Here is a 27,683-nt window from a genome sequence, read left to right as displayed (position 1 = left end):
AGGAACGTGAAACTTTCCCGTCCTTCCTCTCACCACTCCACTATTTCTACGCTCCTTGACGTGGGAAGAGCACTCTCTTTCAGTAAATAACCCATCTCTCTGGGGACCTGCTCATTTCAGCAGCTCCAAACCCAGAGCTGCCCCCAAGGGGACACAAAGACAGCCCTGGAGGAGAAGCATATTAGAATACCACAGAAGAGCTGCTGGTGGGGAAGGAATAGGAAGGCAAGCCCAGAGGCAGCAGGTGCCCGGCCGGTCTGCAATGCCCTAGACACAGCCAGGCGCTGCAGCCCTGGCCCAGGATTCTGAATGAAGGGCCCAGAGAAAACATAGTCCTTCCCACCCTGCCCAGTCACCCCGCAAGACTGGTGTCCCAGGATTGCATCCCGGGCTCCTCTGAGCCCTGGCATTCTAAATGATCTGACCCTGTCACTCAGAACGCAAGCATAGGAGAGCTGAGCCCAGGTCCCTCACCCAGCATCTTACTTGACTTGCTCCCAGGTCCTGGTGGCCAAATGCAGGACCCACAGGTCCTTGTAGTGGTAGAACTGCTCTCCATCAGGAGAAGCAAACTCCCCTCCGAAGACCCACAGCTGTCCACCTCCTTGAGGCACCACCACAGCCTATTAAAAGAAAGGTGACAGGTTAGGGCGGGCAGCAACACAGCAGCACTGCCAGCCCCACAAGGACCCTTGGTGTCGGCACTGTCCACTCAGAGTGCTCGAGCCCCACAGCATCCACCCCACTCAGCCATCATCTTCTCCTGCCCCAGAGGGGAAAGTTCCCTAAAAAACCCGCATTGGGCACATTGTCCTCAATCAAAAATGTAATAAACTTGCATGTATTCCGAGGTTGGAAAAAGAATGTCCACTTACATCTAGACAAAACCATATCCCACTAAAAGAAACAGTTACTGCAAAAATTAACAATAGTTATAACGTATTCTAAGTGTTTTCTTTTTATTAAGTATCTGTAATGAAGCTGTCCCTCTTCCTAGCTACTAAGCACACCCACCTATAGCTACCCTCATAATAAAACATACAAGTGATATGAAATGTTTCTGTAAAGTTATTAATGCTTATTTTTAACAGATTTAAGCAGTACGGTAGAGGTGAAGGGAAGCTGTCAGAACTAGGCCCACTGGGCCCCAATATCAAACCTAACTGGTCATCAGCTGTCACTGCCTGCCAGAAGGAAGCACATGGAGCTCCGAGCATGGGCCCTCTGTGGTCCCTCCCTCTCTGGACCCCAAGAGCCGGGAGCAGCTGCCAATGCATAGCCAAGTGAGCACCGGTCGGTCAGAGGCGGCTCTCAGAAGGCTCTGTCCCTGGGTACCCTCTGCAGCAGGTCCTCCACCCCACCCGGCACCTAGGGCCACCCCTCTGCACTGATGCCATTCCTTCCTAGGCTAACTGAAGGGGTTTGGTGGCACCGTCATACCAAGGGTGACACATCCATCTCCACTCCAACCCATTTTCAGTCGTATTTGTGTGCATCGTCTCAGCACAGACGACTGATTTATAAAGGGACAAGCCAGGTTTCCTGTTAGCCTAAAGGCCCAGCAGCTCCTTAAGGACAGACTGATCACTTCAAACCTTTACAGCAGACGTGAGGACTGGCTCAGGCTCAACCCTCACATATGTGGGACACTTACCCTATTTTATGAAATAACTTGCTGCCTGATTTCAGATTCACAATAAAGCCAACTGAGATCTTTAACTTAAATAAAAAAACTAACAAATGTTTTGAGTTTAGAGAAGTTAGGTGGTACAACCACACTACACTGTACAATGGATTTTGAAATATCATATTACAGAAGATTATCCAATGCCACAGAATACTACTACAAATGGGGAGCACCTCTCTGATGCTATCGGATGGTGTTTCTCGGGTCGATCCTCACATTTGACTCCCAATAAGCTGTACAAAATTAAAAAAAAAAAATACCGCTACAAACAATACAACACATACAACAACTGGGAAAAACAGTATAAAAAGAGCATATACATATTTCATTAGTATGAAATATATATGCAGAGAAAAGAGGCAGAAAATATAAATCAACAGTTTTCAAAGAATGGACAATGGACTTACTTTCCTTTTGAATCTTTTCATTTTTTTCACAATGAATATTTATTACTTACAGAATCAGTTTCTAAAGCCATTCTTAAAAAATATTAAGTCCAACTCCAGGCAAAAAGTCTGTAACTGGTAAGATTTCTTTAACATCCGACCAATCTTAACTGAAATACCAAACTCAGCACAGTCCAATCGGGAGGGACTACAGAAAACAGACCTACATTCAGTGGTTTGAGAGCTTTATATTAACCTACACTACAAAAATTATGAACACCAAGAAAAGTAATTAATCCTATAAAGACCCACCATAATACTTCTACGCAAACCATGATGAACCCAACTGTACCCCATAATCCCTCCCACTATAAACAAGGAGAAAACCAGACAAAATCTATGCAGCAACTACCTGCAGAAAATGGACAGCAGGAAATGTAGGCCTTGATCCTGACAGCCAGTAATCAAGCGAGGAGAACCTTCTGACTGTGGAGACTCTAGCAGCTGGAGGCAGTCCCTCACCCTGCTGCAGGGATGAGGGCCCCCACACAGCAGGGTGTTCTTGCTGAGCCGAGACCAAGGCTGCAGTTCAGGGATGCTGAGGCAGCTGGAATTTGCAGGGCAGAGCATTGGAGAGAGTAGCTTTGGGAGAAGAAGTTCTAGAAATCTGCATGGGATCCCCCAAAGTCTTTGAACACAAAGCTGTACCTTGGCTGAGACCAGGGTGAGACCACAGCAGGCTGGGCAAGGAACCACCACCGTGAAGCCAAAACCTTGAAAGCTGCCTGAGCTTACGCAGGGCTTGGAGACAGTCAAGCTCCAAACAGACAGAGTGAAAAGATGTCACTGATCACTGAGAGCATTCAGCAAGGGACAGACTATCCAGACACAAAATTAACCAGGAAACATCAGCATTAATCTCTACTATAGGCTGATTTGGCCTAACAGACATTTATAGGACATTTCATCCAACAGCTGCAGAACACACATTCTTCTCAGCAGCACATGGAACATTCTCTAGAATAGACCACTATGTTAGGACACAAAACAAGTCTCAACAAATTAAAAATTTAAATCATATCAACTACCTTGTCTGACCACAATGGAATAAAACTAGAAATCAATAGCAAAAAAGACACTAGAAACCATACAAATACATGGAAATTAAACAATATGTTCCTAAGCAATGAATGAGTCAAAGAAATTAAAATGAAAATGAAAACACAACAGAACCTATGGGATACAGTGAAAGCAGTTGTAAGAGGTAAGTTTATAGCAATAAATGCCTACATCTAAAAAGAGATTTCAAAAAACCTAATGTTACATCTCAAGGAACTAGAAAAACAAAACAAACCACACCCAAAATCAGTAGGAGAGAAATAAAGATTAGAGTGGAAATAAAAGAATTAGAGATTTAAAAAATACAAAGTAGCAATGAAACAAAGAGTTGGTTTTTTGAAAAGATAAACAAAATTGATGAACCTTTAGCTAGATTAGTGAAGAAAAAAGAGAGAAGGCTCAAATAAATAAAATCAGAAATGAAAATGGGAACATTACAACTGATAACACAGAAATACAAAGGACCATAAGAAACTACTACAAACAACTATATGCAAACAAACTGGAAAACCCAGAAGAAATGGATAAATTTCTGGACACATATTACTACCAAAGTTGAATCATGAAGAACTAGAGAACCTTAACAGACCAATAACAAGTAATAAGACTGAAGCAGGAATAAAAAATCTTCCAACAAAGCAAACCTCAGGACCAGATGGCTTCACTGCTGAATTCTACCACACATTCAAAGAAGAATTAATACTAATTCTTCTCAAACTCTTCCAAAAAGTTGAAGAGGAGGAAATACTTCCAAAATCATTCTATAAGGCCAACATTACCCTCATACCACAACCAGAAAAAGACACAACAAAAAAAGAAAACTATAGACCAACATCCCTAATGAACACAGATGCAAAGATCCTCAAAAAAATACTAGCAAACAGAATCCAACAACACATTAAAAAGATCTTTCACCACGATCAAGTGGGATTCATCCCAGGAATGCAAGGATGGTTCAACATACGCAAACCTATAAACACCACACATCACATCAACAGAATGAACGGAAAAAACCATATGACCATTTCAACAGACGCAGAGAAAGTATATGACAAAATCCAACACCGCTTCATGATAAAAACACTCAACATGTTAAGTATAGAAGGAATGTACCTCAACACAATAAAGGTCATATACAACAAACCCACAGCTCATATCATACTGAATGGATAAAAATGGGAGGCTTTTCCTTAAAGATCTGGAACAACACAAGGATGCCCACTTTCCCCACTCTTACTCAGCATAGTACTGGAAGTTCTAGCCTGTGCCATAAGATAAGAGAAAGCAATAAAGGGCATCCAAATCTGAAAGGAAGAAGTCAAATTACCCCATCTGCAGATGACATCATCCCATACATAGAAAACCCTAAATACTCCACCAAAAAATTACTGAACTAATAATGAATTCAGTAAAGTGGCAGGATACAACATCAAAACACAAAAATCGATAGCCTTACTTTACCTAGCAACAAAATAGCTGAAGAAGAAATCTGAAAGTAATCCTGAGATAGGAGGTGCTCAGTTTCCCTGGGTTTGGGTTTCAGGACATGCCTCTGGGTTTCAAGCCACTCCTCAAGGTCTCAGGTCCCCTTCTCTAGAGGAAAGTTACTGTTGCTAGTTAGACCTATTTGGGGCACCAACAGTAGGAAATTGAGAACACAGGAGGCTGGCTTATGCAAATCCAGTGGCTGGGCATACTCAGTGGAGAGGGGTTGAGTAACCTGGTAGCTGAATGACCTTCCAACTAGGGGTGCTAAAGAGCACAGAATGTTCTTGAATGTGTTTGGTGCATGTGACAGAATCTGACCAATGTACATGCTCCAAAAGGAGACCAACTGAGCATGTGCATGACTATGTTACATAACTGGGACCCACCCCCTTAGCTGAATATTCATTAGATAGCATAAATATGTATTAGATAGTGAAACTATAAAAACCAAATCCCCTGGGCCGGCCCAGTGGCGCACTGGAGAGTGCGCCGCTTGGGAGCGTGGCAGTGCTCCCGCTGAGGGTTCGGATCCCACGTGGAGACCGGTTCCCGCTCACTGGCTGAGCGGCGCAACACCGAGGGTTGCGATCCCATTGCCAGTCCCCGGTACGGGCGTGACACCAAGGGTTGTGGTCCCGTTACCGGTCAGTAAAAAAGACAAAAAGGAAAAAAAAAAAACCAAATCCCAGCAGAAGGCAGGGTTGTTGCTCACTTTCCTGGGGCCAACCCACATTTCACTGGCTGGGTGTGTAACCTTTCTTTTATATCAAACTTACTTTCAGCAAGCAGCTGCTTATTCTCTTGAGCCAGCCTGCACTCTGTACTGAACTTTAAATGTGTATTTCTTGGTTTTGTATTAAACTTGGTGTGGGCCCTGCTCAGTCTCTGGAGCTAAGCCACACTCTTTCTTTGAAATCTGTATGTCTTATTTGTTATATTAAACCTGTTCTCACTTTCTACGGTGACTCTGCTCTTGAATTCTTTCCTGTGGTGGAGTCAAGAACCTGGTAAGAGGACAGAGTGGGTTGAGACTGCCTATCGGGCTTAGCAGACTCCCTCCTCCCCCAACAGCAATCCTACTCACAATAGCTACCAAAAGAACAAAATACCTAGGCGTAAATTTAATGAAGGAGGTGAAACACCTCTACAAAGAAAACTATAAAATATTGGTGAAAAAAATTGAAGAGAACACAAATAAATGGAAAGATATCCCATGTTCATGGGTCAGAAGAATTAAAATCATCAAAATGTCCATATTACCCAAAGCAATCTACACATTCAACACTGTCTCTATCAAAATATCAATGACATTCTCTACAGAAATTAGATCTAAAAATTTTTATGGAATCAGAAAAGACCCTGTATAGTGAAAGCAATCTTGAACAAAAAGAACAAAGTTGGAGGTATCACACTTCCTGATTTCAAAATATAATATAAAGGTATAGTAATCAAAACAGTATGTGTACTAGTATGTTTTTGTTGCTTATAACAAAATACCTCAAACTGGGTGATTTACAAGAAAACAAGATTTATTGCTTACAGTTTCTGAGGCTAGGAAGTCCAAAGTCTATCTGGTGGTGGCAACAGTGACTCAGGGGTCTCACAATGCGAGATGGTGGAAGCAGAGAAAGCAAGAGAGGGAGATTCTCCTCTTCTTTTAAAGCCCTCAGAACCACACTTCTGATCACCATTTTTAATCCATTCACTACTGCACAGTCCTACAATCCAACCACCTCTTCAAGGCTTCATCTTTTAATTACCATAATAGGATTTCCCACCCTCTTAACAGTCACAGTGGGGGCTAAGTCTCCAATACATAAAACTTGGAGAACACAATTCAAGCTTCAATGAGTTTTAGAGGGACATAATTCAATCCACTATAGTATGGTACTGACATAAAAACAAATTGACCAGTAGAATGGAACAGAGAGATTTGAAATAAACCCATGCACTTATAGCCAACTGATTTTCAACAAAGGTGCCAAAAATATACACTGGGGAAAACATATCCTCTTCAACAAATGGTGCTGGGGAAACTGGATACCCACATTCAGAAGTCTGAAACTTGGCCTCTATCTCTTACTATACACAAATATTAACTCAAAATGGTTTAAAGACCTAAATTTAAGACCCAAAACTCTGAAACTACTAGAAGAAAACATAGGGGAAACACTACATGAAGTGGGAATGGGCAGCACTTTTTTGAGCAAGACTATACAGGCAACCAAAGAAAAAATATACATATGGGACCACACCAAACTAAAAAGTTTCTGCACAGTAAGTGACACTATCAACCAAGTGAAGAGACAACCTACAGAATTAGAGAAAGTGTTTGCCAACTACACAGACAAGGGGCTAATATCCAGAATATATAAGAAGCTTAAATGACTCAACAGCAAAAAATCAAATAACCCAATTAAAAAATGGGCAAAGGACCTGAATAGACATTTCTCAAAAGAAGACATAAAAATGGCCAAGGAGCACTTGAAAAAATGCTCAACACCATTAATCATCAGGGAAATGCAAATTAAAACCACAATGAGATATCATCTCACTCCAGTTAGAATGGCTATTATCAACAAGACAGAAAATAACAAATGCTGGTGAGGATGTGGAGAAAAGGAAACTCTCCTACATAGCTGGTGGGAGGGTAAATTGTACAGCCAATAAACAAATTGTTTATTGGAAAACAATATGGAGATTCCCCAGAGAACTAATAATAGATATACCCTATGATCCAACTATCTCACTACTTGGGTATATACCCAACAGAAACAAAATCAATATATCAAAAAGACACCTGCACTCATTGTAGCACTACTTGCAATAATCAAGAAATGGAATCAACTTAAATGTCCATCAATGGACAAGTGGATAAAAAAACTGTGGTTTATATACACAATGGAATACTACTCAGCTATTAAAAAAATGATATCCTATCATTTGCAGCAACATGGATAGAACTAGAAACCATCATGCTAAGTGAAGTAAGTCAGGCACAGAAAGACAGATACCACAAGACCTCACTCATATGTGCAATCTAAAAAAAAAGTGGTTCTCATAGAAGTAGAGAGTAGAATAATGGCTGCCAGAGGTGGGGTGGGGTGTGGTAGGGTGGGGCGGAAAAGTGGTGGACTAATGGGTACAAAAACTATGCTATCTACCTTAAGTGAACCATTGTGCAGTATATGCATGTATTGAAACATACCGTCTCCCACAAATATGTACAAATAAATGTTCAAAAAGAAAAACCAATGTGAAAAAAAATTGACTGTTTAAAGCAAAAACAGTAACACTGCATTGTGGGGGGTTTATAAGATATAAGGAAATAAAATATATGCTAATAATAGCACAAACAACAGAAGGAGAAACATGGGTATTCTAGTATAGTAGGGTTCTTACAGTTTATGAAAAGTGGCATAATATTGTTTGAAGATAGACTGTCCTAGGCTAAAGATGCATATTGCAAACCACAGAATGACCACAAAACAAACACGAATGAGGAATTGCTAATAAGTCAAGAGAAAATAAAAACGGAATATTAAAATACAGTTAAATCCAAAAGGAGGCAGTAAAAAAGGGGGAAAAGAACACATAACAGTTGGGACAAACAGAAACAGCAGCATCAAAAACATGACTGAGAGCCATATCAACAATTACATTCAATATAAGGGAAAAAATACACCAATTAAAAAGCAAAGACTATCAAACTGCATAAAAAACAAGACTCAACCACAGTGCTGTTTACAAGAAATACACTTGAAATATAAAGACACAAATGGGTTAAGAGTAAAAAGTGGAGAAAAGATATACCATGTAAACAGTAATCCTAAGAAATCTGGGGTGGCTTTGCTAATAGCAGGCAAAGTAAACCTCAGAACAGGGAAAATTATCAGGGATAAGACAGTAAGGATATGGAATACTTAAACACTATCAACCAACTTGACCTAGTAAGGACACTATAGTCAACTAGAGAATGTATATTCTCTTCAAATACACACAGAGCATGCACCAAGATAGATCATATTAGGCCATAATGTAAGTCTTAAATTTAAAAGGATTTAAATCATATAAAGTGCTCTTTGACTGCAACAGAATTAGAAATGATTAATGAAAAAAGACGTCTTATAAATTAAATAACACACTTCTAAATACTGTAACCCATGGGTCAAAGACAACATCTAAACACAAGTTAGATACTTTCAATCAGAATCATAATGAAAACACAACATATCAAACTTGTGGGTTGCAGCCGAAGCAACACCTAAGGGGAAATTTATGCCTTTCAATGCCTATGTTAGAAAAAAAGATTTATAAGAAATTACCTAAGTTACCACCTTAAGAAGCTAGAAAAAGCAAGTTAAACCCAAGGTAGAAGGAAGGAAACAACAAAGAGCAGAAATATTGATGGAGTATGGATATGTTGTCCCCTCCAAAACTCATGTGGAAATTTGATCTCCAATGTGGCAGTGTTGGAAACTGATTGAATCATGTGGGTGGATCCCTCATGAACGGATTAATGCTCTCCCTGGGGGAGGGAGGATTAACGAGTGAGTTCTCACTCTATTAGTTCCTGCAATAGCTCGTTGCTTAAAAAGACCCTGGCATCTTCTCTCTCTCTCTTGCTTCCTCTCGCCACGTGATCTGCTTGTACCCGCCGGCTGCCTGCCGCTTTTCTGCCCTGAGTAGAAGCAGCCTGAGGCCCATGCCAGATGCAGCTGTCCCAGAATCGTAAGCCAAATAAACTTCTTTCCTTTACAAATTACCCAGTCTCAGGTATTTCTGTTATAGCAACACAAAACGGACTAAAACAGAAAATTGGTACCGAGGAGTGGAGTGTTGCTATACAGATACCTGAAAATGTGGATGCTGCTTTGGAACTGGGTAATGGGCAAAGGTTGGAGGAGTTTGGAGGACTCAGAAGAAGAGAAAATGACGAGGGAAAGTTTGGAATGTCTTAGAGACTTATGTGGTGGCGAGCAGAATGCTGATAGAAATGTGGACAGTACTCAGATAGAAATGAGGGACTTATTGGGAATTGGACAAAAGATAACCCTTGCTACACCATAGCAAGGAGCCTGGCTGCATTGTGTCCATTCCCTTGGACTTCTGCCTCCTAATTGATTAAAGACAAGACAAAGAACACGACTTTTAACTCTATACTCATTAAACTAGTCCGCAATGAAGAAAACTTTTTAGGTCCCAGAGATAAACGCAGCAGAATTTGGACTGTAATGACTTATAGGTGAAAGACTTTCTAACCAATGCTGTTTCCCACCTCTCTGATTCACTGTAAAACGCACTGCAGAAACAGCTGGACACCCTAACTGCACAGCCCCAAAGAGCATCTTTATAAGGCGTCCACCTGAATAGAGCTGCTGAGAATCCTACAGAAACAATGGAATTAAAAATCACAAAGGCTGGGCCGGCCCGTGGCTCACTCGGGAGAGTGTGGTGCTGATAACACCAAGGCCACGGGTTTGGATCCCATATAGGGATGGCCGTTCCCGGCACACTTTGGGGCCCTGTGAATCTGATGAGACGTCCAGGAGAGCTGGACACCTCAGAGTGTTCACCTGCAGACAGGCCATGCTCTCAGCCACAGAACTGGAACAGGCTCTGGTGAACGGACAGGAACTTATCAAGATCCATTTATTTATTAAAATCCAAGCATATTAAGATCTGATTCTTGTATCAGGCACTGTTTTACTTATTTTTTTGACAGCAGGCTGGTAAGGGGACCCACACCCTTGACCATGGTGTTACAACACGGCACTCTAACCAACTGAGCTAACCAGCCAGCCCCTGAGATCTGGTTCTTAAACCAGCAAGTGCATTCCTCTAGTCCAGGAGATGAGCCAGTCCAAACGCATGCAGGCCTAGGTCCGCACGAGACATTCATGCAGCTCAGGCAGGTGGGCCTCCTCTCAGATCCAATTCCAGATCAGTAGGCTACTTCTGAGCACAGAATCAGAAAAAAGGGAACCAAATATCACGGAGGGATGTTTTAATCATGCTGTGGTAGCCAGATACCATGATCTTTCTCCACAATGAAGAGGTAGGCATTCATTCAAATCATTTTTTGAGTGAGTGGGACTGTTCTAAGTACAGAACCGTAATAATGAACAAGGTCAGACTGCCCACCCTGACAGAGCTTACAAGAACATCCAAAACCAGGAGCCCCTTCCCTGACAGGAATGCTCTCCTTGGGTAAGCAGAAACTAGTTAACAACTAACTAGTAGCCAATTTAATGCTACTTCTCCGTTATCCCCAGTTATAACTTGTTTTCATTCTAAAATGATTATTTTCCTTCCACGATTTATGCCTCTCCCGAACACCCTGTTTTCTTGTTCTACCATCTGGTCCCTCTCTTGGGCCTATGTGGGGTCCTCTCACTCAAGTGGGGAGGTAGTACTTTCCCGAGTGGCTGTCACAGGCCCAAGATGACACTAGGAGTTCTTACAGGGGGTATTTCACATCTTCGCACTGCCTGGGGAGCAGGTATCACTTCCCTGTCTCACAGGTGAAGAGACGGAAGTGTGAAGCAACTCAGTAAGGAAGGGGTCAAGTTAGAAAACGGCAGCACCAGGACGGCCCATAAGGCTGCCCGCCACTACAAACTCTAAAAGTGTCCACCCGACTCCCGCAGAGGAAAACAGTGAAGAAGGCTGGTAGCTGATCCTCACGTTACCTGGTGAGCACAGCGCCTTGGAGGGGGGCTAGGGATGTCGACTTTAGTCCAGGCGTCCTTTCTGATATGGTAGATATACAGCTCATTGTACAAAAAAGTCTGTAGGAAAGAAGAGGAACGTCGAATGAGATGCTTCCAGGCAGGTGACATTAAGTAGCGAGAATGATCTCCATCATTAGAATTCCCTGGGAAACATGTTTCCTAAAGCATCGTAAATGCCACCAATGCACGGAGGCCAGGCAGCTGGTCCCTGCAATCCTTTGGGATGACAACACAAAGAAAAACAGTTGTCCACCACACCCATTAACTTCTAAGGTGCTGAGAGCCTCTGCTGCGCAGTAAGACCTGCCATCTTCCTCACCCAAGCCTACCTCCTACATGAATGAAAATTCAGAGGGAACGTGAATGAATGAAATCAGACCCTCAAGTTCCCTGCGGACTGGAAGGATGGGGAGCTCATGCTTTGGTAACTGTTTCACATACAACTCTAAAACCTGGGTCTTTCCAGCCCACTCAAAGATAAAACTTAGCTCTACAATTTACCAGTACTCTCTCTATTCAAAACAACTTTCGAAATGTGACTGTGAAACATGAAAACCCACAGTGAGGAAGAACAGCACGTGGGTCAGCCTCCAGCAGGTGCAGGCAGTGACTGAGAGGAGAGCTGAGGCTTGGAGGGAGTCAGGGAAGATGAGGACCCTGCGACACTGATGCCAAGAGTCACTCTGGTCCCCGAATGAGTCCAGGGTGACTTGTCAAGGACAATACCTCACATCAGGACTGATGGCTCAGCAGATGAGATATGATGGAGGGGCGTGAAAGGACTGATGTGTATTTGATATCACTGCTTTAAATTAGTTTTACTTCAAGTAAGACCCATGGAAATTTGGAAAGAAAAGAAAAAATATATACTTTACTTTTTGGCCATTGAAATATTCACCTCCGAAAAGGATTAGTTCATCTTTCTCAGGATGAGCGGAGAGGGAGGCATTTAACCTACAAGAGACATGAGCAGCAGATGAACACAAGTCAAAACACGTGATACCGTCCAGGCCAGTCCCCTGGCATCGGAACACTCTCTCGTTCTATCGCCAGGGACTCGCCCTTTCTAAACTCTTGTAAAAGAAGAGTCTGGACTGACTCTACCTTCTGGCCACTACACTACGCCCAGGTTCACTCTCTCAGGAGAGCCCAGGATCCGGGCTGCCTGACACAGCTTCTGGCTTTAAGAAATCATCAGGCAGGACTGGCCAGTTAGCACAGTTGGTTAGAGCATGGTACTGATAACAGCAAGGTCCAGGATTCCATCCCTATACTGGCCAGCGCCCAAAAAAAAAAAAAAAAAAAAAAAAATCAACAGGTGATAACAAGTCTAGATACTCCTACTTATCAGTCAAATTTTCCAAAACTGTCCTATTTTAAGGGTCTATCCTCCTATATCACAATCAAAACTGTTCTAAAATGTCCATTATTTAAGTATTTCAATATATGTCCCAGATACCTTCCACGTAGAAAATCTAAATACTTCACGCATGACAGCAGAATAGCTACAAGGAAACTGTGAACACTGGAAAACACCCTTCTTCCAAAATCCCCTATACTGGGGTTCCCCACGGTGTGTTCCATAACACTTATCCCAAAAGATGCTTCTCAAAGGAAAAACAGGTTTTAAGGTCAAATAAGTTTGGGAAATGTGAAAAATCTATTTTTCTCCTGGGGATTTATTGTGCACAGAAACATTTTCATAGAGAAAATGAGAAATTTTGCAGAAAAGCAACCACCAGTACTAAAATAGTGCAGCTACTGTGGAAAACAGCTTGATGGTTCCTCAAAAAGCTAAACAGAATTACCATATGACCCAGCAATTCCACTCCTAGGTGTCTACTCAGACACCTGGACAGCGATGTTCATGACAGAACTATTACAAGAGCCAGAAGGTAGAAAGAACCCAAGTGTCCATCAGCAGATGACAGATAAAACAAAACATGGCACATCCACAAAATGGAACACTATTCAGGCACAAGAAGCAACAAGTTGTTATGTGCTACAACATGTAGGAAGCTCGAAAACATACTAAGCTAAAGAAGCCAGTCACAAGGGACAAATATTATATGCTTCAACTGAAATAGCTAGCTGTCTTCTTGGCAGCTGGCCACTACAGGGATTGGGACCCATGACCTTGGTGTCATAAGGCTGCACTCCAACCAACTGGCCATGAAATATCTAGAATAGGCAAATTCACAGCAATAGAAGGTAGACTAGAAGTGACCAGGGGTGGGGGACAGGGAGACGTGGAGTTACTGCTTCATGTGTGATAAAAAATTTTGGAACCAAACAGTGACGACTGCACAGAATTGTGAATGTAAGTAAACCCACTGAACTGTGCAATTAAGAATGGTTAAAATGGCAAATTTTATGTTATATATATCTTACAACAAAAAAAAATTTTTTTAAAAGAATAAACAATGTTTCCCAAATTCTTTCGACCTTTTTTTTTTTTTTGCTGAACACCTATTAATTTTCTGTAGAAAAGCACAGAACACAACTTCGGAGACAATCTGTGCTAGGCCTGAAGCACAAAGGTGTCAGCGATGACCCCAGCTGACTATGAGCCGCCTCACTGGGCACACAGAGCACACACGCAGCGGTGCGAGCACCAGCACAGCCGAGGGTCCTGTTCCCATTCCCCAGTTAAGTCACCCGAGCCAGTACTCAGGGATCCACAGACTTACTGTAGTCACCATTCATGGGTTTGCCTGACAAAGTAACCGGGAGGGAGGAGGTTAGAAGCTGCTGTCTCAACCTCCACAACTGCTCCCTTCTAGCAGGAAGCACTCCCCACTGACACAGGAAGATGCAAGTGTTTACAATTATGTTCTAACATTAAACCTGACTCTGGGGCAACGCCACTTTAGAAAAAGTCCTAAATTACCATCCCTCCTCACCACCCCCCCAAAAAAACCCCACAATCAAAGTGGCTTTCCTCAGAAGTGCTGGCACCTACGCAGACTTAAAGATCTCAAGCACTTATCTGCTTCGACAATTCAAATGAAAGGTATATCTACCATGTGTAATTTGGCCCCGAAGATGACATGCCCACTATAGGGAAAAATAAGACTCACTTCCTAACGGAATTTATTAAGGAAGGACAGGAAAGACATCAATCCTTGGGAGCTGCTGCGAGCCGCCTCTTTCTGGCAGGGGCTGTCACTGCCCTCCCCAACCTCTGAGCAGGTAAGACATGCAAGTTTTATCTCATTCTGAGGAAAACAAGATAAAACCATTTCTCGACTACACAAAATAGGCCCAGATGCCTGTGGAGTTTATGCCTTTTCCCCCTCTCTGAATGATACAGCATCTTTTATTAGGAAAACTGGACCTTGCCTAGGTTCCTAATGATGCATTCAGTGTCCTTCCTCGCTGTGAGTTGCACATGTAAGAATACAGAGTCCTAACTCAAATCATAAAACAATTAGAGACCCTGGGAGGATGAGAACTGGTGCAGAGGAGGAAGTCAGAAGACCAAAGTCTACTCACTGCAGCTCACATAATTTATCAATTCATTGAAAATGGCTTATACACAATTTATGTCTAATAACCAAACTTCACATGAGGACCTAAAAGCATTACAAACAATCATACCAAAAAGCTATGGTGATTTTCAGTTTTCCACCTGTGATATGTGGTTTTAAAATACCTTAAGAACTAGGGCCGGCCCGTGGCTCACTTGGGAGAGTGCGGTGCTGATAACACCAAGGCCACGGGTTCGGATTCCATATAGGGATGGCCGGTTTGCTCACTGGGTGAGCGTGGTGCTGACAACACCAAGTCAAGGGTTAAGATCCCCTTACCGGTCATCTTTTAAAAAAAAAAAAAAAAAATTAATAAAATACCTTAAGAACTAAAGAAAAGCTCATTGGGGCAACACATTTATCCACAAAGTGTCATAGTTTGGAGCTTTCAAACCTGTCAGCATTTCCCCCGTGATCAGCTGTGCTGTGAGACCAATTACCACATTTCTACACAATAAAGCTTGAATAGCCTCACCCCCATTCTTCAGTAGAAAGTGATCCGGAACAGGTTCTAATGACGAAAATGTCCCAAGTGCCTAGTCATTCATGAAAACATGGTGCCGATTTAAAGCAGTTTTCCAACTTACAGAATAAAAAGAAATGGTCAGAAACTGTAGTACAAAGACTCTTTGCTCACTCACCTTGGTGAAGGTGGGAGGCATGGGGTTTCCACGACCTGAGTCTTTCTGGCATCAAGCGTCTGGAAATGGGCAATGAGGGCTTCCAGGTCTTCCTATGGGAGACAACCAGCCACATCTGAGATGCTTTTCTAGAACCTGTCAGGGAGCCAAAAGCTGGTCCGGGGCTAGCCCGTGGCTCACTTGGGAGATTGTGGTGCTGATAACACCAAGGCCACAGGTTCGGATCCCTATATAGGGATGGCCGGTTAGCCCACTTGGGAGAGCGTGGTGCTGACAACACCAAGTCAAGGGTTAAGATCCCCTTACCGGTCATCTTCTAAAAAAACAAACAAAAAGCCTAGCCTGCTTTCCTCCCCCGCTGATCTCATCTGACTGGGTCCGATTATATGGTGAATCATAACATCACTCCACCCATTTGAAATACACAGAACTTGATACATACAAAAACACCCAGGGCCTGACCTCAGAGGCAGTTTTCCTAGAAGTGTGGATGTCTGCACTACCAAGTACTGCGTTATTCCAACACCTCACTCCCTCCAACCCCCACGAGGACCTTGCACTTAAACAAGCCCACCCTGACTGCACTGCTAACACCTTCAACAAACTCTCCTAAACCCAGGCCCATGCCATCCCACCAGCCTGCCTTACTGTCGGCATAGCACTATTTGATGTTTCTCTTGCTTATTTTTCTTTCCGCCATGCCACACACACTCACACACAAGGTAATAAAATACTAGTTCCATGACCCATTTCTGGTTAGAACAGCATCGGCACTGCAGGGACGCAGCAAACACCGGCTGCAGTCACTCTGTGTAAGGCCTCTGTTTTCACGACTGTGGAAGCAGACTTGGAAGTGAAGGTGCTGATTTACCGGCACAGCTAGGCAGCACTGGAACCAGTCTTCCCACCCCCATCCAGTGCCATTTCCCCACATTTACTAGGAACTCCTCACCTCCGACGAGTGGCCTGCCTGTCATCTGGAAAGTTCCCTCCTAGCCCTAATCTCTTCTCTGAACCATCACTCCCCTCACCTTGCTCAAGCTGAGTCCCGAGGTCTGCCCCTCTTCCTTCCCGCTCCTCCTCCCTCTCTTGCTTTCTCTCACCATGTGATCTCCTTGCACCTGCCGGCTGCCTGCCACTTCCCACCAAGAGTAGAAGCAGCCTGAGGCCTGCACCAGATGCAGCTGTCCCAGAATCGAGAGCCAGATAAATCTCTGTTCTTTATAAATTACCCAGTCTCAGGTATTCTATTATAGCAACACAAAACAGACTAATACAGGTAGGTTACACATTCTTCCTACATTTCCAGATCATGTTCCCTCCCTTGCCCACTTTTCCAGACTCATCTTCCATCCCACCCTTCACTCTCCAAAGGTACACTGGCTTCCTCGCAGTTCCTTTAATTAAGACACCAGGTTCTCTTGGCCTGAACAGCCTCTAAGCCCCTTTCCTGCATTTCCTCCTGCTCGCCCTTCAGTCTCACGGTGAAGGTCAATCCTCTAGGTTAGGGCCTCACAGCAGGGTCCACTCCTCATTATTTTTAAATAATGTTATTTTTAAGACACAAAAAAAGGTATAAAGGGCCAGCCCGGTGGCGCACTGGAGAGTGCGCAGCTTGGGAGCGCAGCAGCGCTCCCGCTGACGGTTCGGATCCCATGTGGAGACCGGTTCCCACTCACTGGCTGAGCGCGGTGCAGGCGCAACACTGAGCGTTGCAATCCCGTTGCCGGTCCCCGGTACGGGCACGACACCGAGGGTTGCGATCCCGTTACCAGTCAGTAAAAAAGACAAAAAAGAAAAAAAAAAGGTATAAAAACTAATCCAAGACACTCCCTTGTACCATCCCCCAACCTAAGCCACAAAGCATCACTAACAAAGTAGGCACTCCATGTGTACAACACACTCCAGACATCCCCTGAATGACCACTATCTGGAACCTGGTGCTTATTATTCTGTATATTTTTAATATACATGTGTATCCCTAAACAATATATAGTATTATTTACATTTTTAAATTTCATTGAATGGTATCTGATATAGTTTGGCTATGTCTGTCCCCCCAAAGCTCATGTTGAAATGTGATCCTCAATGTGGCAGTGTTGGGAGGTGTTTGGGTCATGGGGGCGGAAGCATCATGAGCAGATTAATGGTCTCCCTTGGGAGTGTGGCTCAGTGAGCTCTCACAGGTGGGGATTAGTTCCCAGAAGAGCTGATTGTTAAAGGAGCCTGGCACCTCCCCCCTCTTCCCTTTCTCCCTTCCTCCCGCCACATGATCTCCTGACACCCACAGGCTGCCCTGCTGCCTTTCACCATGAGGGAAATAGCCTCAGGCCCATGCCAGATGCAGCTCCCCAGAATCACGAGCCAAACAAACCTCTTTTCTTTACAAATTATTGAGTCTCAGGTATTGTGTTATAGCAACACAAAAACGGACTAATACAGTATCATAATGTATGTTCTCTTGCAACATGCTTTGCTGAACATGGTGAGTAAACAGTTTGATATGATAAATCCATTCATTTCCACTATGACATAATTACGAGTCACAGCTTATCCATCCCCCTGCTGACGAACATCTGGGTTAATTCCAATATTTTGTTTTGACAAACACTACTACGGCCATTCTTGTACCTGTCTCTTTGTGTAGACAGGGAACGTTTTTCCAAGAGAAATCTTTAGGTGTGTAACTGCTAGGGTGTCGCTTCCACTTTCCTAGACATTGACAAATTAGGATCCAAAGTGGCTCTACCAACTTATATCCTCTAATGCAAAACACACTGCATTAGGTACTCAAGGCCCGGGTGAGGAAGGGACTGTTGGAGTCACAATTGGGTCAGAGGCCCTGGCTCCTGATCCTCAATGGCTCCCCTCAGAGGCAGAAGGCAAGAGGAGGAGTGGGCTGGAATGAGGGGCACCAGGTCTGACAGGGAGAGCTGCTGTATCAGTCCCGATGCACAAGTGGCACTGCTGCCCACCAGGCTAAGGCCATCCCCATGTACTTAACCCAGTCACACAAGGATAGGGAGCTTCCAGCTGTCTCTTGTTGGGAGCAGGCTTTGTCAGTATTTTCCAGACACGCATGGCAAAATCGAGGCCCAGCTGAAGGAGGTGATGCCATCATTCACTAGGAGCGCAAACTCAGGTGTCAGGTGACTGGGTTTCACTCCCACCTCATCCACTTCTTGTCAGTTAATCCAGTAGCCGCTCCATGTGCCTTGTGTGTTGAGCAAATTACTCAAGACTACACTAACATCTGCAAGCTAGGAAAGCTGGGCCCCAATACTGTAAGAGAGCACTTCTTAAGCTGGGCTGAGCCTCGTGATCATTGCGCTGGGGAACAGGGAGTGGGTGGGGTCTGGGTGGCACAGGTGGCCTAGTCAGTGACTACCTATCCAAGGTGACAACAAACTGAAAGACGAAAACAATTCAGTCACGAGGAGTGTGGCTGGGGTGAAGGAAAGGACCACAGCAGAAAGAACTTGGTATATCTAAGACACTCAAATGAAGGTGGTTTTGCTGGAGTGGAGTAAGCTGGGGAAAGCTGGAGAGACAGGCAAGGCTAGGACAGACAGAGTGAAGGTGTCAACCAACTGATCTGATTCATAGGATATCACTCCCATGAAGAGGCTGTGTTACATGACACATCTGACTTTAAGAAAGGGAGATTATCCTCTGCAGGCCTGGACTAATCAGATGACCAGTTATCTTAATGGTGTGTTGTGAGAATTAATTAAGATAACACTTAAAGTCCCAGGTCTGATAGGCTCTCTCTTCCGGGAAGTTACCGTTATGATCACTTAAGAAGTGGGCACTGCAGGGAGATGTGGAGATGAGTAAAGATGACAGTTTTGTTAGCCACCAAGTGCTTACTCTGTGCCCAGCACTGTTCTAAAAACGCCACACAGATAAACTGACTTCCTGTGCCACAGCCCTGACCAGGCAGGGCATGCTCCTCTGTGGCCTTCCAGCTGGGTTTAAACCCAGACTCCTGGCTGCAGAGCCTGTGCACTTACTTAGTCAAGAGCCTTAGAATGCTAGAGCCTAAAGAGAGTGCAAGGGAAAAGTCCAACCCGATTTATCTGACGGATGAGAAAATGGAGAGATGAATGCCCCAGGAAGAAAAGGGGCAAAGGAATGTGGTCAAGAGCTCTGGACTGCGAGTCAGGTCAAATCCCAGTCCCATACCACTTTATGGCTGCGTGACCCTGAGCTGTGTAACCTGTTAGTCTGACATCCTATCAAACGGGGACGCCAGTGCTACCTAACTCACTTGGTTGTGAGGACTAGAGCCCAGAAAGCACAGCTCCTGGCACACAGCGAACACTCAACAAACACGGGCTACTGTGAGTGCCCAGGTTAGGGAGCCCACAGGCAGTCGTCGACAGAAAACAGCAAACTCAACCTCAAGTTCAGCACTGATGCACCTGCAGATCCTGGGAAGAGGGAAGGAAGGAATGGAGGAAAAGGGGGCAGGAGGGAGGGCAGGGAAGGAAATACGATGTGGTGGTCATCATGAACTATTACGGAATTCCATACAGTTCCAGTGGCTTCTTCACCTACTTAATTACACTTGATGCTCGCTTTTCAGGGTTGCTGCGAAGATTACTTACCCTCTTTTGAAAGATGAGAAGAGTGAGGCTCAGAAACTCCCAGACTCACCCGCAGGTCCCTTACACTAACTCCCAGCCTCTTCCACTACTCTCGCTCTAATGGGAAGGGAGGAAGCACACAAGACACGCTCGGAGACGCCTGTGACACCACACGAAGAAAAGCAAGCAGGTGAAGAGGGGCAGCTCCCTGGCTCCTGGAGGGCGGTGGGGCCCGGGCACATGTGGAGGCTAGGGAGGGTGCGGGCCCGTGCCGGAGGTCCCTACGGCTTCAGCCCCCCGCTCCCGGCGCTCACGGGGCCCCGCTCACCTCCTCTTTCCGCGAGCGCTTGGACACCTTCTTCTCCATCTTGGCGGCCGTCTTCTCCGCACCGCGGCCCTTCTCCTTCTTGCCCTTCTTGCCCATCGCGCTGGGTGAGAAGCGGCGCTGGGACACCGACCAGCCGGCAGCACGCACCCGGAAACAGGTGCTCGCGGGACAAGGCTGGCGCGCGTAAAGTGCGTCACTTCCGGCCCGCCCCGAGCCGCTTCCGGGCGGCTGCGGGTGCTGCGCTCGTGGTGGTCCTGGAGCTGGGTCTTGGGACGCGGAATCAGGGCCTCGAGCTCTGGGTAATGTCCGAGGAAACGCCTCCGGGCCACGGCCGCCCCCCTCACGCCGGGGCCCTCCCACCCGGGGCGGCCTGCGCTCCCTGCCTGCCCGCGTGGGCTCGTGGCTTGCCCCGCGTGGAGTTTCCTGCCTCCGCCCCGGTCCGGCGGATGCTGCGGCCTCGCGGCCCCACACTTCACACACTTGCGGGGATTTGCAGGCCCTGAATGAAGACAGTGCCCTCTCCCATCCCATATGAAATGCCAGATACTGTAGGTAGCAAGGGTTCTCGCCATTCTGTCTTCTGCCTGACTCCCCGCAAGTGTAGATAGAGGACATTTCCCTCCTCGATGGCTGCTGGGGCTGGTGATGTCACCTCCGAGGGTACTCAGTTGATCAGGCCTGACTGGCGGAGGTGGGTGAAATCTAACGGCCTAAGAAATTGTATTCCAGGGTTTGAGTGAAATAATGCAGTAAGTGGCAAAAACCATCTGTAGAACATGGAGGGCCGTGGTTTGACAGGTAGAGTGAAAATGCTAATCATTACTTAGAAGATGTCATCTCTGGGCTTGTAATCAAGCAAATAGGGCAAATTAAGGACAAGAACAAGCAAAGATTTGGAAAGGGAAGAACATAAATCAGTAAATGATCCAGTTTCTTACTTTGTCGGTGAACTGCTAAAGGACTTAGCCTTCAAGGAATTACCTTGGATCCAATCAATTGCCAATCACTGAGCAGCCAAGGAGGAATGATTTTCCAACCAAGTCCAGGTCTTGTCCATAGATCCAGTTCTTTATGAGGAAGAATAAAATGTGGGGAAACAATGGGAAGAAAAGGTAGAACTGGATCAAGGCTCCCACAGTCTCCAGCATTGCTTGTAGGAGAACATGTGTGATGGTAGAAAAAAAGAACCAATTAGAAGCAGATCAGAAACAAGCTGGAGAACTTCACAGAAACTCGGGCTAAGATCGTCTTCTATGATGAGCTACAAAAGGCTGAATCCTCACTATTGCCCTGGGGAGATGGTTATGTTCCCTTTAGTGTGCTGTGGCTTTGAGAACATACCTAATCCTCTCATACTTTTCTGAGAATACTGGGTAACCCTGAGGCAATGCACTTGAAGCAAATAGCCCTTCAATCACTGCACATCTGTCTGCAATACATCACAGTGCTCCCCACTTAAGGGCGGTAAGAGGGGGAGTGTATTCCCTATTGAAGATTTAGAAGGATCTGGTAAATGCAGGGCTTAATACTTTTATTATCCGAGAGAATCTTGAAGCTAAATTGAAAGGCTCTTGGATTATACCTATCATGGTGATTTATGTGAGGTTGAAATTCTCATTACTGAGAAGGAAAGGGAATAGGACATCTGAAATGAGATCAGAATCCTGAAATAGTGAAAAGACTAAGTACAGTGTCCTATTTTAGTGGAATTCACATTTTTAAAACTTTAATGAATTATCTTAAATCTAATACCTCACTTTTACAGCATATCTTTTGTGTGATCAGGCGCCCTCTGCTGCCTTCAAGTTGAAGGCAGAAGAGAAAAAAAAATATTAATAATAGACTAAATTGAAGGAAAATATGCTGACATCTAATTACCCTCACCCCAAATAATCGATGGGATTGGAAGGTTCTCCCAAATGTGATTAGAGGAGGCAGTTCTTTGCACATTTCCTATCTGAAAAGTGAGAAACCAACTACAGAGAATTATTGGAAGCCTACCAACTACAGAGAATTATTGGAAGAATCAAATGAAATAATAATAAAGCAGAAAAATAAAAAGCAAAATACAGATTTTAGAGATTCTATGTGCTATGAGGTGAGCTCATAATTTTGAACTGGCTGACGATTATTTCATTTGACAACATTAATTGAATACTGCAATGTGTGGAACATTGTACTAGGCCATATGAGGTTTACCAAACAGGAGATTCAACCACCAGCCTCAAGTAGGTTTTATTCTGCTGAGGCAGACAACATGTGAAGACGTTCCTCAAGTGCTTTGTGAAATGAAACAAGGAGGAAGAAAGGGAGGAAAGGGGAAAGAGGGAAGAAGGGAGAAGGGAGAAAGTAAAATCAAAATCATTGTTTTATATATTTTATCCAGTTTTCTAGTTGTCTAAGGGGAAAGGGTAAATTTAGTATCATTGCTCCATAGTGGCTGAAGGCAAAATTCTCTTCTCTCTGGGGTACTATTTAATTTCTAAATATTTGTGGGTCATTTTATTATATTTTTATTATTTATAATTTAATTCTATTGCGGTCAGAGAGCACTATCTGCATGATTTCAGTCCCCTTAAATTTACTGAGACTTGGTTTACAGCCCAGCATGTGGTCTGTATGAGAGAATGTTCTATGTGTTCTTGGAGTAAATATGATTCTGCAGTTGTTGGGGTGCATGGAGTTCTGTAATTGTCAATCAGGTCCAGTCAGTGAATAGTGTTGTTATATATCCTTACTGAATTTTTTTTCTACTTACTTGAATCAGTTCCAGGGAGAGGATTATTATGCTTTCCAACTATATAGATTTATCTATTTATTATCTGTATACAATAAGCTGCATATATTTAAAGTGTACACACGTGGCTGGGCCAGTTCAGGTGGATCTGGGGTCAGGAGTGACCTACAGTTGGCCCCTACCCTCTGAGAAGGGCCACCCAATCTGTAGGGGGCTCGAGGGATGAGAAGAAAAGAACGTGGAATTTGTCAGCCTTGAAGCCCCAAATTGGAAACCTGTGTGTGCCTAGGTAATGGGTCATCTTTTCAATGGAGATTTTCAAATATCTTGGCATAGAGCTAAACGTGGTGTAATATTCTTCTAATTAAAACAATAAATAAATAGGGTCGGCCCGTGGCTCACTCGGGAGAGTGCGGTGCTGATAACACCAAGGCCCCGGGTTTGGATCCCATATAGGGATGGCCGGTTAGCTCGCTGGCTAAGCGTGGTGCTGACAACACCAAGTCAAGGGTTAAGATCCCCTTACCGTCATCTTTAAAAAAAAAAAAAATTAATAAATAAATAAAGTGTAGAATTTAATACGTGTTGATATCTGTATACACCCATGAAACCATCACCAAAATCACAAAAATGAACATCTCTCTCAGCCCCAAAGTTTCCTCATTCCCCTCTGTAATCTTTTCCCCCATCCCTGAGCAATCACTATATGTTTTCTGGAACCACTGGTTAGTTTGCATTTCCTAGGATTTTACAAAATGGAATCATACAGTGTGTATTCGTTTGTGGGGGATGGGGAGAACTCAAGCATCTGTCACTGAACCTGATTCTTTTGAGGTTCATCCATGACTGTTGCTGTTGCGTGAGTCCACCATTTGTCCCTTTCTGTTGCTGGGCAGTATTCCATTGTGTGTATGCACCATAACTTGTTTATCGGTGCTCCTGTCGATGCACAATTTGGATTGCTTCCAGTTGGAGGCTGTTACAAAAAACTGCTGTGAACATTCATGTGCAAATCTTTGTATGGACATATGCTTTCACTCCTGTTGGGTGAATACCTAGGAGAACGGCCAGGTATTGTGCTGAGTGCATGTCTGACTTTTTATGAATCTGCCACACTGTTTTCCAGAGTGGTTATGCATTCCCCACAGCAGGGCAGGAAGTGCCAGTGGCTCCACCTTCTCATCCATGTTTGGTGTGGTTGGACTTTTTAATTTTAGATATTCTTTTTCTTTTTTTTTCTTGGCGGCTGGCCAGTGCAGGGATCAAACCCTGGGCCTTGGTGTTATCAGCACCACGCTCTACCCAACTGAGATAACCTGCCAGCCCCTAATTTTAGATATTCTAATAGGTACATAATTGTCTCTCATTGTGCTGTAAATTTGCATTTCCTAATGGCTAATCATACTGAGCATCTCCTTTTCTGTTCATCTGCCGTCTGGATATCTTCTTTGGTAAAATGCTGGCTCAGATATTTGGGCCATTGTTTATTGAGTTCTTTGGGGTTTTTTTAACTGAGTTTTGAGAGTTCTTGAGATATTTTGAATTCAACACCATCATACATGTGATTTACAAATATTTTCTCCCAGTCTGTGGCTTGAATTTTCATGCTCTTAAGAGTGTCTGTCAAAGATCAAAAGTTCTTAATTTTGATAAAGTCCAATCTGTTAATTGTTTTCCTTATAGGTCGTGCTTTTGGTGTCACATACAAAAAAAAATGTGCCTAGCATAGGGTCATGAGATTTTCTTTCTTTTTTTTTTAATTGTGTAGCTTTATTCCTTTAGAGTACATAGTCAAAATATTCTCTTTTAAATTTTTATTTTTTTCTGAGTAATACTTCATTTTTATAGCAGTTTTAGGTTAACAGAAAAATTTTGCAGAAATTACAGATAGTTCCCATACCCCCCCACCCAAACAGCCTATTTCCCAAATAGGCCCAGGGTACTGAGAATTTCTCCTTCGTTTTCTTATAAAAGTTTTTAGTTGGTTATTTTATAAATCTGTGATCCATTTGGAGTTAGTTTTTGTTTGGGGTACAAGGTATGGATCAATAAGAAATTTTTTGGCATGTGACATTTAATTGTTCCACCACCATTTGTTGAGGAGATTATACTTTCTCCAGTGAATTGCCTTTGTCAAAAATCAATTGACCATCTACATGTGAGGCTATGTTTGAACTGTTTACTCAGTTCCATTGATCAATTTTCCATGTTGATGGCAGCACCACACTGTCTTGATCACTGTAGCTTTAAAATAACTCTTCAAATCAGATTGTGTCACCTCCAACCTTGTTCTTCTGTTTCAAAGTTGTTTTTAACTGTACTCGGTCCTTTCCATTTCCTTATGAATTTTAGAATCAGCTTGTCAATTTCTACAAACACAACCTCTTGAGATTTTAATTGGGATTGCATTAAATCTATAGTCCAATCTAGGGAAAATTGGTATCTTAACAATGTTTAGTTTTCCAATCCATGAGTATACTATATCTCTCCAATTACCTGGGCCCATTTTAAACCTTCTCTGAGCAGTTTTTTTTTTGGGGGGGGGACTATTCAATGTATAGATCTTGCACATTATTTGTAAGATTTATCACTAAGTATTTCATATTTTTGAATGCTAGTGTGCAAGGGTATTTTTAAAAATTCATGCAAAGATTCATAATATCTTTCAATTTTACATTTCCCTTACCTTTTTAAAGTACCCTCATATATGGTATTTACTTAACTTCAATTTCTGATTGTATGTTGCTAGTATATAAAAAAACAACTGTTTTTATGTATTGATCATGTATCCTACAGCCTTGCTAAATTCACTTATTAGTTCTAGTAACTGTTTTGTAGATTTTTGATTTTTCTTGCCTTATTTCACAGACTAGAACTCAAGTATTATGCTGAAAGGAAGAAGGAAGAGCAGAAATCCTTGCCTTGTTCCCAATCTTGGGAGGAAAGCATTGAATATGTGTGGTAGGCAGAATCCTAAGATGTCTCCAAGAATGCCTGCCCCCTGGTGTACATACCCTGTAGAATCCCCAGGACTGTTCATGTGATGGACATAACTCTCATGATTAGGTTACATTATATGGCCTAGTTGACAATGAAGGGAGATTAACCCTCGTGCACCTGACATAATCAGGTGAGTCCTTAAAAGGGATCAGGCTTTTCCTGGTGAGAGAGATTCAAGGCATGGTGCTATGGTGTGAGGGAGATTCTGCATCGCTGGCTCTGAGGATGGAGGGGATCACGTCGCGTGGAGTGTAGGTGACCTCTAGGAGCCAAGAGTGACCCCCAGCTGACAGACAGCCATGAAATGCGACCCTCCGTCCTACAACCACAAAAAACAATTGGGCCACAACCCACAACCCCATGAACTTGGAAGAGGATTCTGAGTTCATGGTGAGAGGACAGGTAGGCTGATGCTTTGATTTTTGCTTTCTGAGGTCTTGAGCAGAAGACCCAGGCATGTTGTCTCTAGATGTCTGACCTACTGTGAGCAAATAGATGCAGCTAAGTTTGTGGTAATTTGTTTTGCAGTGACGAGGAACTCATACAGTCTTCAACCATTGGGTGTGATGTTAGCTGTAGGTTTTTCATAGCTGCCCATTATCTTATTAAGAACATACTCTTTCATTTCCAGTATTCTGAGAGTTTTTATGAGGAATGAATGTTGGATTTTGTTAAATGCTTTTTCTGCATCTATTAAAATAATTATATGATTTATTTCTTTTTTTAAATACAATATTAATATGGTGAGTTACATTGATTAATTTAATATCAAACAAATGTATGCAACATTGCTGTCTAAACGCCACTTGGTTATGATATATTATCCTTTTAATATATCATTGGATTTGCTTTGCTACAATTTCATTAAGAAATTTTGCATCTGTGTTCAAGAGAGATCGATATTGGTCTGTGGATTTCTTTTTTTGTAATGTCTTTGCACGGTTTAGTATCTGATTAATTCTTTTCCCATAAAATAAGCTTGGAAGTATTCCCTCCTCTTCAATATTCTGGAAGAGGTGATGTAGAATTGATATTCTTTTTTGCTTAAATGCTTGGTAAAATTTATCAGTGAAGCCAAAATGGCCTGGAGTTTTCTATGTGGGAAGTTTTCTAACTACAAATTCAGTTACCTTAACAGTTACGGGGCTATACAGGTAATTTATTTCTTCCTGAATGAGCATTGGTAATTTGTATATTTCAAGGAATTTGTTCATTTTCTTTAAGTTGTTGAATTTTTTGGTAAAAAGTCGTCCGTAACAGTTACTTTTTATCGTTTCTCTATCTATAGATGTGTACTGATGTCATCTCTCTCATTCCAGTGATGGGAATTTGTCTTCTCTCTGCTTTTTTTCCTAATCAGGCTAGGTCGAGTTAGAGGTTTATCAACTTTATTGATCATCTCAAAAGAGGCAGATTTTTGTTTCATAGAATATTCCCTCTTGTT

General features: G+C 43.3%; 1 protein-coding gene across 1 annotated transcript in view; it reads right to left on the bottom strand.

The window, feature by feature from the left end:
- The window catches only part of KLHDC4 (kelch domain containing 4), a 64,196-nt gene extending 43,573 nt beyond the window's left edge, over positions 1 to 20,623 (bottom strand). The window contains 5 exon segments of the mRNA XM_008588712.1: positions 487 to 623; positions 11,373 to 11,471; positions 12,290 to 12,368; positions 15,586 to 15,677; positions 20,503 to 20,623. Of these exon segments, the coding sequence (XP_008586934.1) occupies positions 487 to 623; positions 11,373 to 11,471; positions 12,290 to 12,368; positions 15,586 to 15,677; positions 20,503 to 20,598 (503 nt within the window). The 5' untranslated portion in view covers positions 20,599 to 20,623.
- Between the last annotated feature and the right edge of the window lie 7,060 nt (positions 20,624 to 27,683).

This window comes from Galeopterus variegatus, unplaced genomic scaffold, assembly GCF_000696425.1.
Source record: "Galeopterus variegatus unplaced genomic scaffold, G_variegatus-3.0.2 Scaffold4982, whole genome shotgun sequence".
Classification (NCBI taxonomy): Eukaryota; Metazoa; Chordata; class Mammalia; order Dermoptera; family Cynocephalidae; genus Galeopterus; species Galeopterus variegatus.
The sequence above is the reverse complement of the archived record's forward strand: the minus strand, read 5'-3'. Positions and strand labels throughout refer to the sequence as shown.